We start from the raw sequence: 19353 nt of genomic DNA on the forward strand, positions 1-19353 counted from the left end.
GTCTTTTTTTTTCATCAAAGTAAATGAAGACCGAAGCATTCGTACACAATTACAGCTTTCCTACTCATCCTTTACTTATATAAATAGTTAACCAAAACGATCACTGGAATCATGTACCAGTGTAATGTTGCATTCTAAATTCTAAAAGCTTATTTTTTCTATTAAGCTTATTTTAACCTTTCGCCAATTCCATTATTTGTCACAACTGAACACCCTAACCATAAAACTACAGCGTTGCGCAACTGTCCCTGTCGACTGAATTGACGTGTGGTGGCGAAGGGCATTTTGCCCGAATTAAACATGGCCGCGACAGTGTTCCTACGAACACGTGTTCCTGTTTCATGCTTTACCCACAGTGCTCTTCGTCGCTCCACTTCCCGTCCTGCGGCCTTTTCGCTCTACCACCTCTGCCCCGTTACTGAGTACTCTCGGGGCTAATCAATTTTTTCTCACAAAAGTGCCTCGCTAAGCTGACAAGATGGTGAAACCGCGATTCAAGGGACGGAGTACCATCAATCCGTCCACGGCAAGCAGCAACCCAGGTGTGTGTGAGGGAAGGTTGAGTCTTAGAAATGGGGAATGGAGAACCTAAGAGTAGTCGAGTTATGGTAAGAGAAGAACTTGAGGGGACCGTCACGCCAATAGAAGAGCGACTTAAGACATCTGCCAGACTAAAGTAAAACATATACAATGTGAATTATAAACTTTCATTAAACTCAAAATCTTACTGTTTTATTATTTATTAACATTCCAACATATCATATGGCTCTGTGCGGTTTAAATATGGAGCAGTTAACAAATCCGTAATAAAGCTGCATTTAAAGAGACAACCGGTGTTGAGGAAGCTGTCAGTCTTCTGCCACTTTACTGCAAAGAGGCTGATGGTGGGCTCCTGAGGGCCCCGCTCGTGTGTTTCCATTCATCACGGCTACTGTTGTCCCATTATCCCTGGTTTTCATACAATTCCTATTTACGATTATACCTTACTATGTTTCGAAGTTAACGCAACACTTGGTTGCTTATTACAGCAATGCGCGTATACATTGTTACGCTACTGTGACATGCAAAGTTGCTGGTTGTCAGACCGCAGCTCCCATCTTTCCCCTCCACCTTACTAACTAGGGAAGGGATCTAGACTGTCCGTTATATTAAACCATAATGTATATATTAATATATATGATGGGCAATAGTTATATTTGCTAATTCTTAATCTCTTTTTATTCCCGCACTATTGTGTGAGCTACGACACACCTGTCAACATATGCAATTTAATGCGTCCGATAGCTGCTTGGTCCATTTTACATTTTCATGGTGTTCTATTTGCAGATGCATGAAAATTTGGGTTAAAAAAAAAATGAAACCTTAACATTTCTGCGGAATCCCCCCCCATATGTATTTGCCCCTGTCCCCCCGGGTATTGACATATAGCAGATGTGTGTGGATGGGCAGCTACTGCAAATTAAAGTACTTACAGAGCACTTTAATATGCAATCTCATTTAGTGGGACTGCCCTCTATCCCAACTGATCTCAGTAAATTCCCTGCCCTGGAAACAAGGTTTTCATATTTTAAAAAGTACTCCTCCAACAAACTCAACCTTTTTAATATTCTGCCCTTTTTTTGTTGTTAAAGTAGAATTTAGACATTGTATACAGTCTGACTCACATGTTGATAATGGTCATTCAAATGGCTTCTTGAGTCTTGCAATTTAGAATTAAATAATGCTTCCTACATTTAATTTGTACTATGCTTGTTGCAGATCGGGTGAAGGGTGCAGGAGGTAACAACATGAGGGACCGGGCAACCATCAAGCGGCTCAACATGTACCGCCAAAAAGAGAGAAGGTAAGTGTTTTTCCCTACAGTAGCTTTGATCTTGAAACACTGCATTGAATTACTGCACAAACAATACCTTGTTTCTTGGGTCATAATTTACTACCATCTGGGACTGTCACTTTTAGCAATATGTAATCAAATTTTTGATTCCTTTTGAACATGGAACTGCATGTTTCGTTCAATACCTTCAACTCTTCACTACCCATTTTTTTTTGTTCTATAATATTAACCGGTCATCTTTTTAGGCAGGACTTTTTTTTTACCATGTCTTCTAAATGTTCTCATTGTTCCAGGAACAACCGTGGAAAAGTGATTAAAACTTTGCAGTATCAGTCATCAGTGACACCTGGGACAGTAGCCAGAGTTGAACCCAATATCAAATGGTTTGGTGAGCTGCTTTTGTGTGTGTTGTGTGGCAGACATGAGATTTTGTTTACTTATTCACCTGCGCACTGCCTGCTTTTAACTACCTTAGGAAACTCATGCAACAAATTCATATTATGTTGTATTCCCACATGTGAGTCTGACTGTTCCCATGCACATCGATTCGTTGTGTGTAGTTTACGTGCTGCACGTGTTTTTTGTTTTTGTTTTTTTACCTCCCTATATTTTTTTTTTTACTGACTTGCTTTTAAACTGTTAGGTAATACACGTGTTATCAAGCAATCCTCTTTACAAAAATTCCAAGATGAAATGGATGTTGTAATGAAGGATCCTTACAAGGTGGTGATGAAACAGAGCAAGTTACCAATGTCTCTCTTATATGATCGTTCCAAGCCCCACGTAAGTACATTTTCCGCATACATCACTGAATAATATAAAGGCTCATTTTCATCCCTCTAAGTATAGAGTCTTTAAATGTGTACATTTGTTCATATTTTCATTCTTAAACGGAGGATACAGCACTGTAGGTGTATCACAGCGGCTGTTCTGACATATTTACTATTGGTTCCAATTTTAAAATGTCCATGAAAATGTCGATTAAGCGCCTCCCTCTTGGAACCACTTTTGTGGCATCAATTTCCTTGCAAAGCTGAAATCTTTTTCACTTCACACATTGTACATATGTGTGTACTTCATTAGATGTTCATCAAAGACATTTCAGGGTAAATCCCTCCTGGTCTCGGGTAAAGCTTTTAGGATTGACATTCTTTTTAAAATTAGAGTTCCAATCAATTATGGCATTCACTCCTTTACGTTATTGTTGTTTTTGCGTTTTTAGAAAAGTTCATGGCTGTATCACGCAACAATGAGGTTTTTGTGCGAAGTAGATTTTATTTATAGGTTATATATCCTCTACCTGTTACATCTCAGTGTATGTATCACATGGTGTGGGTCCTTTCTGTCCTAAATGTGACAAACTAAGTTTTCTGTAAACTAAGACATGACCTAGTCTTGACACGCACATTAAAAATGTAATTTCAATCAATGTTTTCTGTTTGTGGTTAATACGAATTTCTCCACAGTTTTGCGTATCCCAAATAACATGTTATAGCATAAAATGTAAGTCTTGTGTTGGTTTAGACACCTCAGCGGATTAAATAGGGTTTTTGTTATCCCTAACTGAAGTGCTGAACGTATACTTGGTCATGGCCAAAAGTTTTGAGAATTACACAAGTATTGGTCTTCACAAGGTTTGCTGCTTTAGTTTTTCTTAGATATTTTTGTCAGATGTTACTATGGTATATTGGAGTATAATTACAGGCTTTTCATAAGTTTCAAAGGCTTTTATTGCCAATTATATTCAGTTTATGCACAGAGTCAATAATTGCAGTGTCGACCCTTCTTTTACAAGACCTCTGCAATCCGCCCTGGCATGCTGTCTATTAACTTCTGGGCCACATCCTGACTGATGGCAGCCAATTCTTGCATAATCAGTGCCTGGAGTTTGTCAGAATTCGTGGGTTTTTATTTGTCCACTTGTCTCTTGAGGATTGACAACAAGTTCTCAATGGGATTAAGGTCTGAGTAGTTTCCTGGCGGTGGACCCAAAATATTGATGTTTTGTTCCCCAGGCCACTTAATTATCACTCTTGCGTTATGACAAAGTGCTCCATCATGCTGGGTGGCTGGGAGAAGTTGCTCTTGAAGGATGCGTTGGTACCATTCTTTGTTCATGGCTGTTACCTACCTACCTGCCTTGGCCAAGAAGCAACCCCATGCATGAATGGTCTCAGTATGCTTTACTGTTGGCATGACACAGGACTGATGGTAGCGCTTACCTTGTCTCCTCCAGAAAAGCTTTTTTTCCCGGATGCCACAAACAATCGGATAGCGGATTCATTAGAGAAAATGACCCCAATCCTCAGCAGTCTAATCCCTGTACCTTTTGCAGAATATCAGTTTGTCCCTGATGTTTTTCCTGGAGAGAAGTGGCTTCTTTGTTCCCCTTCTTGACTTCAGCCCATCTTCCAAAAGCCTTCGCCTTACTGTGCGTGTAGATGCACTCACACCTGCCTGCTGCCATTCCTGAGCAAGCTCTGTACTGGTAGCGCCCCGATCCCACAGCTGAGTCAACTTTAGGAGACGGTCCTGGCGCTTGCTGGACTTTCTTGGGCATCCTGATGCATTCTTCACAACAATCGAACCTCTCTCCTTGAAGTTCTTGATGGTTGGTTTAGTAGCATCAATATCCTTGCCTGTGAAGCCCTTTTTGTGCAAAGCAATGACAGCATGCGTTTCCTTGCAGGTAACAATGGTTAACAGAGTAATGATTTCAATCACCGCCCTTAAAGCCTCCAGACTGTTGTTACTGAATCAGCATAATACAGTGATCTCTAGCCTTGCCCACATCAACACTCTCACCTGTGGCGAGAGAATCGCTGACATGTCAGCTGCTCCTCTTGTTTTTTTGGGATTAAGTTCATTTTTATAGCAAAGATGGATTTTGCAATTGATTGGAATTCCTCTGATCACTCTTTAACGTTCTGGAGTATATGCAAATTGCCATCACCTAAACTGAGGCAGCAGCAAAATTTATATTTTGTCATTCTCAAAACTTCTGACAAAGATACTGTTCTGAGCATACGTTACGTCGTGATTTGAGAAACTTTTTTTAGAAGCACCTGATCATTGTACAGTTAAATTGCTCATCTTGTCTTCAGTACATTCTTTATGATCTGTAAAGTAAACGCCTTTTTATTTGTCCTGTTCTTGTTGTTGTGACCTTGCTTTACTTAGAAGTCTAGTTTGGTCACAAGATGTTCCTTCATAGATTTATTAGACAACAATCAGGATGAGTATTACTATTATGGCTGTCATAAGCCTGATCTTTCATCTCAGTTCATTAAATTTTTTTTTTCCAGAACATAAAGTTCTATTTTGTATTCCCATCCAAAATCGTAGCCCCCCTCCCCAATCCATTGGTCACATCCATGTGTATTTTATTAAATAATCACAAAAATGTTATCAGTATAAAACAGCTCATGAGTTTATGGGAGCAGATACTCCTTCCAACAAAAAATGGCATTTTAGTCACTGAAACAAACGTTATTCATGTTTGGATGCTTTTATGTGAGTTTAATTAGACTTGACCTAAGGAATCGCATTGTTTTTCTTCTTGGTAGGATAGTTGGCATACTTTGGTTTGAGACACAAATCCAGCTGCAAGCAGATTTGTTTTGATGGGAATTGCCTGGCGGATGACTTGCCATCCTGGCACAGAGTCTGCGTGTGTGAAATTACCCTTATTCAGCTCCACTTCTGGTGTTTCATTGAATTTTCTTGGAAAATATCTTCAAAGAGAAACTAGCGCTTGAGGCACAAATTTCTGAATCTTTCTAAAATAGAACAGTGCTTGCAAGTTTCAGGCAATCTATTAAAAGAAATACAGGCATAACCCACAGGCCCAGGGGATTTATATAAAACAAAAATATACTTGGTGAAGCACTGCCTTTTTTCACTTATTAATGTATGTGCTGCACTGCGGTCGTCGGGTCATTTCCACCATAAAACGCTAAACGCTCAAAAGACTTGAGGAAGATTAACTGATGGGCTGGCGTCATAATGCTGTGTTTTAGTTCTTGTGAAGCTAGTATACCTAAAGAGGGGAATGGTTGTGCTTTAACCCCATTCAGGACCGGGATTTTGATACTAAGGTGGCGCTAAAAGACCGGAGCCGTTTTTGTGTTCTTGCTATGTCTTTCTTCAACTGTAATTTCTCTCATCATTTAGTGCACCCACACAAATCATATATTGTTTTTTTTCAGCACAAGTAGGGCTTTCTATTGAAATAATATATATAAGTATATATATAAATATAAGTATGAAAAATATCTAAAAAACTCATGTGGAGACCGAAGAACCCAATCTCCCGTAGACCGGAGATTGCAGGGAGGAGTCTCTTTGATCAGTCCTACATATATATATATTTTTTTTTTTCTCAAAAGAAAGACCTATTTGTGCTTACATAGCAATATGTAATGTGTAGGTGCACTAAATAAGCGATCACAGTTGAATAAAGACATAAAACATAAAAACTGCCCTGGTCATTACGTGCAAACATGGTATAAAAAATAATTTAAAAAAATAAATCCCAGTCCCCAGGGGGTTAAACTTCCTCACTGTACGAACCTCTTCACCTTTTGATGGGTGGCTTACATTTGTATTGTTGGATTGCATAACTGTCAGTCACTTTTAGGGTTGTTATAGCCATCCATAGAGTAAAAACTCACATCTTGTGAAGTGGCGTGTAAATGGGCAGCGAATATGTGCTGGTGCTTGTACCTTAAGCCTCCTTTTCTGGGCCTTTAAAAACGGCAGCATTATCCTTTTAGCATTTATGATCCGTCAGTAACCCACTTTTCCATAACAGATGTCCAAAGTTCACATTCTTGACACAGAAACTTTTGAGACCACCTTTGGCCCCAAATCTCAAAGGAAGAGGCCAAATATTGCCGCAGGTGATATGTGTGAACTTCTGGCAAATGCTGAAGCATCCGCAGACAGCTATGATCAACAGAAGGACAGAGATTTGGTTACAGAAGACACTGGAGTGAGGTATAAATTTAAAGACCTCTAAGGCATCTATTCTGTGATATGTTAATGATCAACAACCTTGAAACTCTGTAGATATCTATTCCGAGAAAATATTCTCTTTAGGTGTACTCTTTAAAAGATCGAAAGTAATCCCAATTCCTTAAATATTTAATCTGATTATTTGCCCTTGAAATTTGGTAAAAGAAAATTTTCTAGAATTGCGTTATTACATCCTCTGTTTAAGGAACAGTGGAGCAAACAGTTAAGGCGGTTTAACAAAAGGCTATTTTCCCTGTTTCTTTGACTGTTTCATTGATTTGTGTTCAGCAACGTCTGGATTATTTAGGGCAACGTGATGTAAAAACCGCATTGTATTTCTACATCTTTATTTTTAGGGATGAAGCTCGTGAAGAAATATACAAAAAAGGCCAGTCAAAGAGAATCTGGGGGGAACTTTATAAGGTAAAATACATGAGAAATATTGTTCTTAAATGTGTGCAAAGTTAATGCTTACAGTATAATTAGTTTCTGAAATAAAATGTTTCATTTTGTTACACAGTCCTCATGTTGGTAAAATAATTTTGTAGAAGATATAAATTACCTGCCCAAGCAATTCCAAACACTTACATTTTTTATTTTATATAATTGTTATATTACAATTAGAACATACTTGCTGGGCAGACATAATTAAATTATACACTATCTATTAACGAATCCGTTGGAAGGAGCAGAGCTATTACTATACGCAGAGTTAGTATGAAGGATTGGATTTGATGGATGGTTCTGTGTATAAAGAGTCCTACTTAAACCTGTGGAGGACTACATAAACTTTGGAGTCTTATAATGCTGCTGTAATTTAGTATATGGAGAAGTTTAGTCAGTGACTACTACAGTTGAATTGTGCCTTTCAGCTATATTATTAATGAGCCTTATTTAGTCATCAGGAACACAAAAAAAACAGGACAGTATTTCTAAAAACAAAATCTTCCATTGTCCTGCTTACTGAGCACTCATTTTATATTTTGTCTCTTATGTGCCTTATATTTTCTGCTACGTCTAAGACTTTTTATAATGCTAAACCTCTGTGTGGTGTTCCTCTTGTTCATTAGACCGCAGTAAGCGTACAAAGAACTTAAACTCCCAAGTTCGCTTTGAGAGCTCTAATTGAGTGACCTTCATATTGCCTTGCGAAACTGCAGACACAAAAATGAAGCTTGTTCTTAAGATCAAAGCTTTGGAATCTCTCTACCAAAAATGAGAAACATAATTTGAAAAATCCCGCTCTAATCAGATTTGCCATAACATGTCATTGAGTATCATATGTTCCCCATTAGTTATTTTATGTTGAGATAAATGACTCTGAAATTAATAACCACCACCCTCTTTCCCCCAGTACTTTGAGTAAAAATGAGCAATACCGTTTTAACCCTTTCTGATGTTGGGATCCAGGAATACTTCATTATTCGTTATTTCTGGCTCTGTTGGTTGCATTCACAAATGCAAATCTGGAAATCATCTGGATAAAAATGTTTCCAAAGTAAATAGTGTTAGTTGAGGACTAATTTCAGAGTAGTGTGAAAATGTTCCACCACACAAGCTGTTGCCTGCCCATTTTCTTTTATTTTGTTATGAAAACAAGAGTTGAAGTACTTTCTAAAGTAAAGCTGCAACATGCATGTGGAGTCATCCCATTCCTAGCATGTATAATAGTAAATATGGCGTGATCCTTCCTCTGTAGGAAAGGAGGGGTTATAAGGTGTGGAACTAGTTGTTTTTCCCACTACCCTGTGAGGTGAAACCTGTAACCACATTAACCAAAATGGGCAGATTGGCCCTATATACTTAATACAAGTTGAAATTCCACAGTTTGCGTTTCTTTCACCGTGTAATATTTGAAATATATATTATATTTACTCAAAGTAAACCTAATTCCACCTGTCATGGTATATTGGAGATAAGAGAAAATGTCTTTTTTAAATTTAATATAACGAAACCCCCCCCCCAAAAAAAAATGAGAAGACACGCACACCATCAAAAATGTGTGACATTACTGGCCGTTGACTGAGAGGGCAGTTAAGTAGGATTGTTAATTTTGCCCCAGGTAAAATCTTCGTATTTTCTTTCCAGGTAATGGATTCATCTGACGTCATAGTGCAGGTTCTGGATGCCAGGGATCCCATGGGAACTCGCTCTCCTCACATTGAGACTTACCTCAAAAAGGAAAAGCCATGGAAGCATCTGATCTTTGTTTTGAACAAATGTGACCTGGTTCCCACATGGGCTACGGTAAGAGTGCTTTCACCTCTTCCTGCATATTTAGATTTTTGGTTCACATTACTGTTTTCATGGTGTTCTTGCTGTTAAGCCCTTAAGGATGAGGGTGTTTTTATACTTGCGGACAACAGCATTTTCAATATAATTTCCCTCTTTCTCCTTTAGTGTACCCACAAAAATTCTATATTTGTTTTTTTATGAGACGTAGGACTTGCATTTTAAATAGTATTCATCTGCATAAACCATTTAGTATGAAAAATATAATCTCTAATAAGTTGTATGCAGCTAGTGCACCTGAGAAATAAAAACACAAAATATCTTCATAGAAGAGACCAGCGTGATTAGAGATCCATTATGGGGTTCCTGCTTAGGGACTCAACGATGATGTCGCCAAAGGGGAAATTTTCAGAATGTGTGAAAGCACTCTAACATTAAAAAACAAAATGTTGGCCCCAGCTAGAAGCAAGACCAGGCTGTTGACGGACCAATTTTTTGTTTTTTTTTGTTTTTTTTTCCTTAAGCAAGGAAAACTTGAATCCCTACCCTTTGAGGTTGAAACATTAATGAAAAATAATTGTTGCACTTAATGTGTCAATCCAATGATTTTTGCAAATATAGCGGATCGGTGGGTTGAATTTTTATCTTATTATTTTTACCGTGACAGGCCTTTTTGTGCCATCAGCCAATGCCTGTTTTTTGTTATGCTAAACTAATTGGACTGTTTAAAGAGCAAAGGATTGCCTTTTGATTCACTTCAACACAACAATACGCATGTATTCATGAGAGTAATAGTTCTTAGGCTATTTTTTTTAAAACTTGGAAACAGTTTTCAAAATTAAGTCCATTTGCCTTTGACATTTTTACCTCGGTGGTTTTTGAAAACCCCAAATCTGTTGCAAATGATTTTAATTTACCATTAAATTTTGTAATGAATGAATGTAAGTGGAAACTTGGTATAAATGATCACTGAGAAAATATTTAACTAGTTCACTATGACCGCCACAAGCACTTTGATTTTTATGAGATTTACGGCTCGTTTCTCACGCTACATATTAGACCACACAGTTATTGGGAACACAATTAGCAATGACCATCTTTTTGAATACATCAGCCTGCAATAAGATACAATATCGCATTCTGGCTCTTTTTGGTCCATTAAGGGGTGTGGGAGACATTGTCCATATGGTGGGTATGTTTTGGTTCAATGGGAACTTTCCCAAAATGGCAATTGAAACAACATTGTGGCCTCCATGGTTTATTTTAAAGAGTTGTGTATAGTGTTTTAAGGAAATAAAAGTGCCCAGGTGGCAGCATTTCCCATTGTTCCTTTGTTCCCAGTGCATACAAAAAGGAATGTAAAGTGATAAACCTAGTGCACCTAAATGCATGTTCTCCGACATGGCTATTGGCATCAATTCATTTTATTTTCCTTGTTTGCTGTGCAATTGAGTTCCTTTTTTGCACGCCATTAGAATACTACATTTGATTGAGACTGCTGTACGCAAGCCTACACATTACCGACTCTGTCCTTTGTGTAAAGCTATATATGAAATAGTAGGCATATTTTAACGGCGTCTCTGTAACCCGCTTGTTATCCTTACCATGATAATGTATATCTTGGAAGTTCATGTGTATCTCTTGTTTTTCAGAAACGATGGGTTGCGCGATTGTCTCAGGACTACCCAACACTAGCTTTTCACTCCAGCCTCACCAATCCTTTTGGAAAAGGAGCCTTCATCCAGCTACTGAGGCAATTTGGGAAGGTACCTGGTCCTGACTACCCAGTTTACATTTACAATAGATAGCTGAGTTCAGTAGCTTAATTTATCCATTCATACTCTCCTTTTCACCCTTCACACCCTTCAGTGTTTTAATGAAAACTTTCAGCATAGTACAGATTATGATCTTTGCTACTAGAAAGTATCTCCTGCAAAATGTTTTTGTTTTTTTTTCATTTTATCTAACTACTTGATGTATTTGGAAGGATTGTTCATTTCTATTTCCTGGCTATTGTCAAGGGGATGTAATAAAGTGGTCTAATGGTCCATTTATTTTTTGTTTGTATATCAAAATCCATGTAACGCCCCCCCCCTTCCTTTTTAAATATGCAAATAGTCTGCCTTAACTTCTTTTTGGAAATGTGATACTTGTTCCCTGTGCATATGGTTTTTTTTTTTTGTTTTTGTTTAAAAAAAATAAATAAATAATGGAAATCTATTACTACTTAATGGTACAAACAACATTCCATATACAGTTAAATTCATGGCAAATAATTCTTTGGTTTCTCCTTCCTGCAGTTGCACACTGATAAGAAACAGATAAGCGTGGGATTTATCGGATACCCAAATGTGGGCAAAAGCTCTGTGATAAATACACTGCGGTCCAAGAAGGTGTGCAATGTGGCTCCAATCGCAGGTGAAACAAAGGTAATCAAAGAGAAGCAGATCACCTTTATATATGCAATTATCAGTCATCACCCAGTTCCTGTTTAACAAACTGTAGTGATTGTAAATTAGACACTGATTTTTTTTTTTCTCAACTACATGTACCTGTTGGGTGAAAGAATATTGGGATACTTCTATGAAAGAACCTTGAAATAGTGTTGTCAGTTGATCTGGTCACATGCGACACTCTGAGCTTACTTACTGTAATGTGACACTCATTAGGCTTCAGTATACCTGTTAAAACCAACGTTCTATAAGTATTATCTTGGGTCACGTTGCCATTTATATTCAATTTTTGTTTCCTGATAGGTTTGGCAGTACATTACTCTTATGCGAAGAATATTTCTCATAGACTGCCCAGGTGTGGTGTATCCGTCTGGTGACTCAGAAACCGATGTTGTGTTGAAAGGAGTGGTAAGTACTAAGCTAATATGTATGAATAGATGGTAGCAAAATACCTTTCTTATTGGCTATTTATGAAAATATAGCGTTCATAAGTGTATATTTTCACCACATGGGAGCCAGACACATCTCCAGTCAGTATTTTTTAGACAAGCAACTAATTCTAAGTATTTTTGTTTAGTTTGCTTATTGTGCAAATATTAATTTGCCCCATAAAACTGGTGATGCTACCTACATAACATTAAATGTTTGTCTTCTCACTCTCAAACATACATGGAGTGTGCCAGAGGTGCTGGTGTGGTTAGTTACATTATAGAGGCTCCCGGATGTATATGTTTACCCCCCCCCCGACTGGTTATGTAACCTCCTGCTGTTTATCTATATATAGACCTAATTATTTTTACTTCACTTTCTAAATAACATTCCCATAAAATGTCTTTTTCTTTTTTGTAGGTGCAAGTTGAAAAGATTAAAAACCCAGAAGATCACATTAGTGCTGTTTTAGAGAGAGCCAAACCAGAGTATATCAGTAAAACATACAGAATAGATTCCTGGGAAAATGCTGAAGACTTCCTGGAGAAACTTGCGTTCCGAACAGGAAAGTTGTTAAAGGTCGGTATTAGTGTAGCATAAAAGATATTTTAATGTGATAATGGGGATTATTCTTTTGGCAAGTTCACCTACAAAGCATAAAGTGCTGGTACATGAATCGATCAAATCTGCTTTAAATATTGGGAGGAAAATAAAAAAAAAAATAAGACTTTCTTTTTATTTATTTGTAACAGGGCGGAGAACCAGATCGTCAGACTGTTTCAAAGATGGTTCTCAATGACTGGCAAAGGGGAAGAATACCCTTTTTTGTGAAACCACCAAACATGGAAGGGGAGCCAGAAGTATGCTTATTTTCTCAAATACAAGAACATATTTTATAATTTTGTTTTGCATTTGTCACTCATTTTCTGCATATTTTTGTAGTTGGCAGCAAAAGTTTCATTGAACCTGCAAGGCGGGGTGTTTGTCTGTGGAACTTTTTAGATAAGTGGACGTCTGGGTTTAACTGCAGAAGGTGCAGTACCCACAGTAGAAGCTGTCTAAATGTTACTAGTTAGCCCACGTTGGACTAGTAATAGTTTAGGTGCATTATGCTTGTCCAAGTATCTACACTTTTGGTTCGGAAAGTGAAATATCTAAACTTACATTTTTGGGTTCCTGTTAAAGCAACATTTTAAATGGTTGTGAATTTTGGCTATGAACCCAAAATTTGCTATTTATTCGTGTACATAAAACTGTGCTCTTTCATTTTCTTTATTAGACCCCATCTACTTCAGAGCAGTTAGCAAATGGCACAGACACCAGCTTGACCGAACAGAATTCTGATGGTAAAAATACAAGCACAGATTCTCAGGAAAAGGAGAGTTCCCCCAAGAATGAAATGAAGGATCTCGTGTCGCAAGTGCGCCAAAACTTTGGAAAGATCAATGTTGCCCCAGAGTTCACAGGGGAGGACTTGGTTCCTGTTGAGATGGATGGAATGTCAGATTTCTCCGATCTAGAATCTGATGAGGAAGAAGAGGATGCTGAGGAAGAGGAAGAACAAGAACAGAGTGACTCAAACAAGTTGAATGAAGAAGGCAGCGCAAAATCCAAGGATTTACCAGAAGTCAAGAACAAGACCTCAAAAGTGGTGTTGAAGGAGCTGGATGATCAGATTGAAAAGTACAAAAAATTCTTGGACAAGGCCAAAGCAAAAAGATTTTCCGCACTGAGGTAAAGGCTTTAGGGCATTTATAAAATTGTCTGGCACAAAGCATATGGCCTTTGTGTGAGATACAGCTTAATACATTTAACATTGCAAAGTGCATCATCTTACTATATTACTTATATTCTGGCATGCAAACTGTCTGTTTCCCCCTCTGTGTCTAGACGCTAATGATACTTACTAATCAATTTTTAATAACACATTATACATAAAAAATACACTCCATTGATCTGGCACCTCCATTGCCTGTCGAACATTTTACAGCTGTCTTTTTTAGAATTTCTGTACACTATATTTTCGTTTACTACCACTGGGGTTTTTTTTTTAAGCTTTAGGTCCTCTTTTGGGTTGTACGAGAGCCCATGTTAATTTCTCATCTTGAAGGCTGTTGGAATCCCTGCCTGAACACAGCAGCTGTAATCATTTTGATTCATCCTGGCTAAGCTACTTAAGCAAGATATCCAAAACCTCCGGCCTGTTAGCAGCCTTCAAATTTTGCTCTCTGGGTTTAGCTGTATTATATGCTCTTAACATGGGAGCCCTGTACAGATTTTCTATATGTAGTGACATGTCTCACATATGTTTTCTATTATTCTAACATAGCTGTCTCCAGAGTATGCTTTTCATATCCGTGATTAATGTCTACCCATTCAGACATGGCTCAGTACCTTTGCTGCTGGCCACATGTTTTTGAACTTGGTTTTACTCCTTTGACAGCATTCTCACACCCAGTTTCCTACTGGCCACTTGACAGCAGCGGTGCCTGGAATATCCCAGGAGAGCTGTTGAGGAAACTTGCTACTTAACCTTCTAACATACCATAATTAATCCTTCAGCACTCCTGGTCCAGCTGTACCACCCGTTTCTGTACAAGAGCTCTGGCTTGGGAATGCCATTTATTGGGGATTAGAAGAAGTTTTTGTTCATTGAAACATCTCTGAAAGCTGTGTAGGTTGTTCATTTCTTAAGTGATTGATTTGCTTTTTGTTTGTTTGTCTTTCTGGTTTTTGGACGAGTAAGTAACATTCTCTCTTTAGCACTTGTTGTGCAAGAGTATAAGATTACCAGATGTGAACGTTTGGCAAGTTTGCCAGTGGTTCTGCTTTCAGATATTCACTAATGAAATATTTTTTTGGCACGTTCTAATCCATCCTAAATTAAAAAGTATAAATACAATATTGTTGCTGTGTTGAAAAAGACAGGCTCTTTTGCTTTCCCAACATAACTTAAACCAAGCACATATATTTGTGTAACTGTTTACAGCACTCTAGTGGTTACGGTCCAGCGCTGATTACCCACATTTAAGGTTAATTCTCTTTGGTTTAAGAAACTGGGTGGTTGGTCATAAAGATGTGATTAACAGTACAGAAATGCTGTAAAACCTTTCACACTTTAATTTTATTTTTTCTTTCTGGGCTGTTTTTTTTTTTTTTAACACACAGGATTCCAAAGGATCTGAATTTAAAACTTTTAACAAAACCGAAAATAAATGATGATGAACAAGATCAAGGTAATTATCTTTTTGTTTTGTTTTTCCATTATAGCTAGCTTTTTATCTTTATATGCCACAGGTATATGGAGTGGCACATCACTTTACATATTCTGCATTAGCGGTTTGTCCAAAAGAACTACTTGTCTGCTTGCCATTACAAACATGCGTTTTTACACTTCTTAGGGGTCACTGGGAAAGGGAAGAAAAGAAAGCAGTTTGACGGTGGTGATGACCGGGATGAAAGTGAACAACCAAAGAAGAAGCTTACCTCAAAAGAGGTACGTTTTATTGTGGCAGCATTCATATCATTCTGATGATTGGATACACGTACGGTACACACTCTAAGAAGTATATGAATTTTGGAGTGCTGTGAATGATTCGGTGTACCCCCAGAATAAGTTAAAAGCATCTGTCTGAAGTTAAACTATTGGAGATTCTATAACACTATATGGCTATATATAGCTTGGCCCGCCACTGTGTCAAAGTACCTGAATGTCATTAAAATGATGCGCCTTTTGTTTTTCTCTTTCCTTTTGCCTGAGACAGTAGCTCTCCTTTTCACCCATCTTTCTTCTCTTCCCTTTTGCCTCATACAGTAGCTGGAAATCAACTTGAGGATAGTCATGGGGAATGTTGTACTGTCTTTTTATTAGTGGGTGGTGTGTAAGAAATTTGTTTATCTTTTAGAAGGGACATCTTTAAGTTTGGTAGGTCAATTATATTGCAGCATGTCGAGATCCCATTTTATATAAACTTCCCCAATTCCATAGCTTGTGATAGATGGCAGTAATGAAGAGTGAGGTTCAGGTCATAAGATAAAGAAATGTGTTAGTGAAGGAAGTATGGATGAAAGGGAAGGCGCGTGAAGACAGAATTAAAGTGGTAGAGTCATATCAGGGCTTAGTTTGGGAAACTGAATGAAATGGTGAGATCAACCTAGATAAGGAAGTGGCTAAACTCCAACATATTAAAATGCAGTGCAACCTGTCTGGTAGTAAAGGCAAGAAGCTTATCAAACAAAATGGGAGAACTACCGTGTTTCCCCGAAAGTAAGACAGTGTCTTACTTTCTTTTTATCCCTAAAAGCCCCACTATGTCTTACTTTCGGGGTATGTCTTATATTGGGAAAAAATTGAGAGTGATGGGAGTTATGATGTACTTTTAGAGCATAATTAGATCATGAAAAAGACATTGGAAATGGTACAGCATAACACCCATCACTCTCACACACTTACCAATCAACACACCTACCAATCCACACACATATACACCAATCCACACGTATACACAAATCCACACACATATACACTAATCCACACACATATACACCAATCCACACACATATACACCAATCCACACACATATACACCAATCCACACACACATACACCAATCCACACACATATACACCAATCCACACACACATATACACCAATCCACACACATATACACCAATCCACTCTCACTTAATGCTTTCCTACCTTTCCTTTCTTCTTTCAGCTTCTTTTCCTCCTCTTCGCTCCTCTTCTTCAGTTCTTGTCTCCTTCCGGGTCAGAGGGCACGGACAGCGGTGGGCGCGGCTTCAGTGTTGTGCGCCGGGATCTGACAAGAAACCCCGGCGCACAACAGCTGTTGCCGCGGGGATCACAAGGGAGCGGTATCGGAGGTCATTAACAGACCTCCGGCTCCCTTGAGTGATTTTAAGCCGGGTTGAACCCGGCTTAAAATCACTCAAGGGAGCCGGAGGTCTGTTAAAGACCTCCGATACCGCTCCCTTGCGAGCCTGCTCCTCCAGCGGCGGACATTACTGTCCGTCTCTGGAGGGGTGCCGGGTGCCGCAGGTTGGCACCCCCTGGAGTGTGGCGCCCTGTGCGGTCGCACACCCCAAAGGTCGGCCCTGCTCTAAGGGGCCGGCCTTAGGGGTCTGCGGCCGCACAGGGTTTAAATAAAAACATCGGGGGTTTTTTTCAACTTTATTTAACATCCTCCATGTTAAATAAAGTTAAAAAAACTTTATTTAACATGGAGGATGTTAAATAAAGTTAAAAAAAAACCCCGATGTTTTAATTTAAATCCTGTGCGGCCGCAGACACGTAAGGCCGGCCTTGGTGGGGACTTCCCGGCCCCTTAGAGTGGCGGACCCGGCAAATCCCCCGTGTTTCCCCGAAAGTAAGACATATGTCTTACTTTCGGGGTACGGCTTATATTAGCCGACCCCTCTGAAACCCCCGATACGTCTTACAATCGGGGGTGTCTTACTATCGGGGAAACACGGTAGTTAATGAGAGTAACTCCTTCAGGACATTAGGACCTTCTTTTAAAACTATAGAAATACTTAAAACAGTGCAATAGGAATATCCCCTGATTAGAGTAATACATGCATATTTTTTTAACTGTTGAAGAGACTGACGTTAATGTTTCACAAGCAAAGGTCCAAGCACAGAAACATATATGAAAAAATCCCTGCAATAAAACAAAGCAGCAGAAAATATATAAAAATGTTGCTATCCAAATTAGACATGCTACTTGCTTCGCCCTGCCAAGCTTAAACCTGGGGTGATTTGAGCAGCACCATAATCACTTTATATCAGCACACACTGCTTTGTTTAAGTATTGTGTGATTTCCTTGTTGTGATGTCGTTACATGATGTCGCTGTCACAGGAGAAAGATTGTCAGACTAACTTAATTGCTTCTGTGAAGAGGTAGCAGAAATATAGATCAGTCTTTTAGTGGATGTGATATTTGCAAAAGCATTTGATACAGTTCCTCAACAATTGCATAATATCTGAGGTTATTTAATGCTTATGAATTGACTCTGCTCATCTACATGTTCAGTTAGCTTTGCACCTGTTGGGTACCTCCTAAGTGCTTGTATAATTCTGCAGTGGGGACATGACACGGACTTCATTTCCATGTGGAGTTTTAGGAACCGATTGTTAACAGTGCTGGCACGCTAAATTCAGTTTCTAAGTAAAATTTTAAATAGTGAGTTTATACTTTTCTTTCTTACAGAGGAGAAGGCTTGAAAGGCAGCAGCACTCAAAGAAAGTGGGTGTACGATACTATGATACTCACAACGTGAAGAACAAAAACCGCGACAAAAAGAAAGTGGACTCACAAGGCCAAAAAATGAGACAGAAAAAATCAAAGCAGAAACTTTAATAAACGTTTTTATGAACTGCGTTCTGGCTGAATTTTTTTTGTGTTATTTGTTTTAATTTACCGGTACTTCTTTCCGAGTCGTAAACACTGCATTTTAAGGGTGCCTTTTGGATTTTATGATTTTTGGAGTTGTGGAGCTACTGTAGTATATTAATTTAAAATGACACCCTCCCCACCTACCTAAATCATATATTTAAGACTTCCTTAACACTAAGTGGGATAAGAGCTTTGTTACAATAAATGGAGGTTAAAAGCCTCTTTGGCGCATCAAGGCCTGAGCTATCCTGTAAGCAAAGTAATATTTTATCACAGTAGGTTTAAGCCTCTACCCCACCATCTTTTTGAGCTACTTCCACAGTTGTTTCTAAACCCCCCCCCTACTTCCACAGTTGTTTCTAAACAGTTGCTGAAAACTTATTCCAGAGCGACCGCTCAGCTCTCTCTCTCTCTCTCTCTCTCTCTCTCTCTCTCTCTTTCCTCCGGCTGCACAGAAAAATAAATAAATCGGCATTTCAATTGGGCCCCCCCCCCTCTGCCGACGCCGATGGCTGAATGCATCTCCTGCAGGGCATTAATTTGAGGGGATTATCCAGAGTCCCCCAGTGGATCTGTAAACAGGATCACACAAAACTTTAAAAGGGCCATGCGCCTATAATATGTATTTAAGTGCATATGATGGTGGGAGTTGCCCTTTAACCTTATTATCCTATCTATTGAAGGTAGCAAAGCAACATTCTTTTCCATATTATGTTCTTTAGTACACTCAGATATTGATTCTACCTTGAAGATGTTTCTCTAGTGATCAGTCCATTACAGAGACATCTCTGCTTATGGACAATTCTTCAAAATGAATGTTTTTTCCAGACTTCTCTACATTTGTCAGACAATACTGATACATGTTGCAAAATAACTTTTTTGTTTCCTGAGGTTAAAGATCAGGTGATTTTTTTCTTCTATAGCTACTAAAGTACTTTAATATGCATTCTTTATTGATGAAGCAGCATGGGAA

At 38.6% G+C, this 19353-nt stretch overlaps 1 protein-coding gene across 1 annotated transcript; it reads left to right on the top strand.

Moving 5' to 3' along the window:
• The first annotated feature begins 380 nt into the window (after positions 1-380).
• Positions 381-18364, top strand: GNL2 (G protein nucleolar 2). Its single transcript, XM_053454540.1, has 16 exons — positions 381-542; positions 1759-1843; positions 2128-2222; positions 2478-2617; positions 6648-6832; positions 7207-7273; positions 8939-9097; positions 10735-10848; positions 11383-11511; positions 11839-11943; positions 12385-12543; positions 12717-12824; positions 13244-13698; positions 15133-15200; positions 15366-15460; positions 18195-18364. The coding sequence occupies exons 1-16, from the start codon at positions 479-481 to the stop codon at positions 18342-18344; spliced, it is 2178 nt and encodes a 725-aa protein (XP_053310515.1). The 5' UTR covers positions 381-478; the 3' UTR covers positions 18345-18364.
• Positions 18365-19353: the final 989 nt, after the last annotated feature.

The sequence above is a fragment of the Spea bombifrons genome, chromosome 2 (assembly GCF_027358695.1).
Source record: "Spea bombifrons isolate aSpeBom1 chromosome 2, aSpeBom1.2.pri, whole genome shotgun sequence".
Classification (NCBI taxonomy): Eukaryota; Metazoa; Chordata; class Amphibia; order Anura; family Pelobatidae; genus Spea; species Spea bombifrons.

Excerpts from the sequence above, each read along its gene's own strand:
- GNL2 (XM_053454540.1), top strand. The coding sequence starts at position 479 with ATGGTGAAACCGCGATTCAAGGGACGGAGTACCATCAATCCGTCCACG. Across the intron at positions 1,844-2,127 it reads TACCGCCAAAAAGAGAGAAG|GAACAACCGTGGAAAAGTGA; the intron begins GTAAGTGTTTTT and ends TCATTGTTCCAG. Across the intron at positions 7,274-8,938 it reads TCTGGGGGGAACTTTATAAG|GTAATGGATTCATCTGACGT; the intron begins GTAAAATACATG and ends TTTTCTTTCCAG.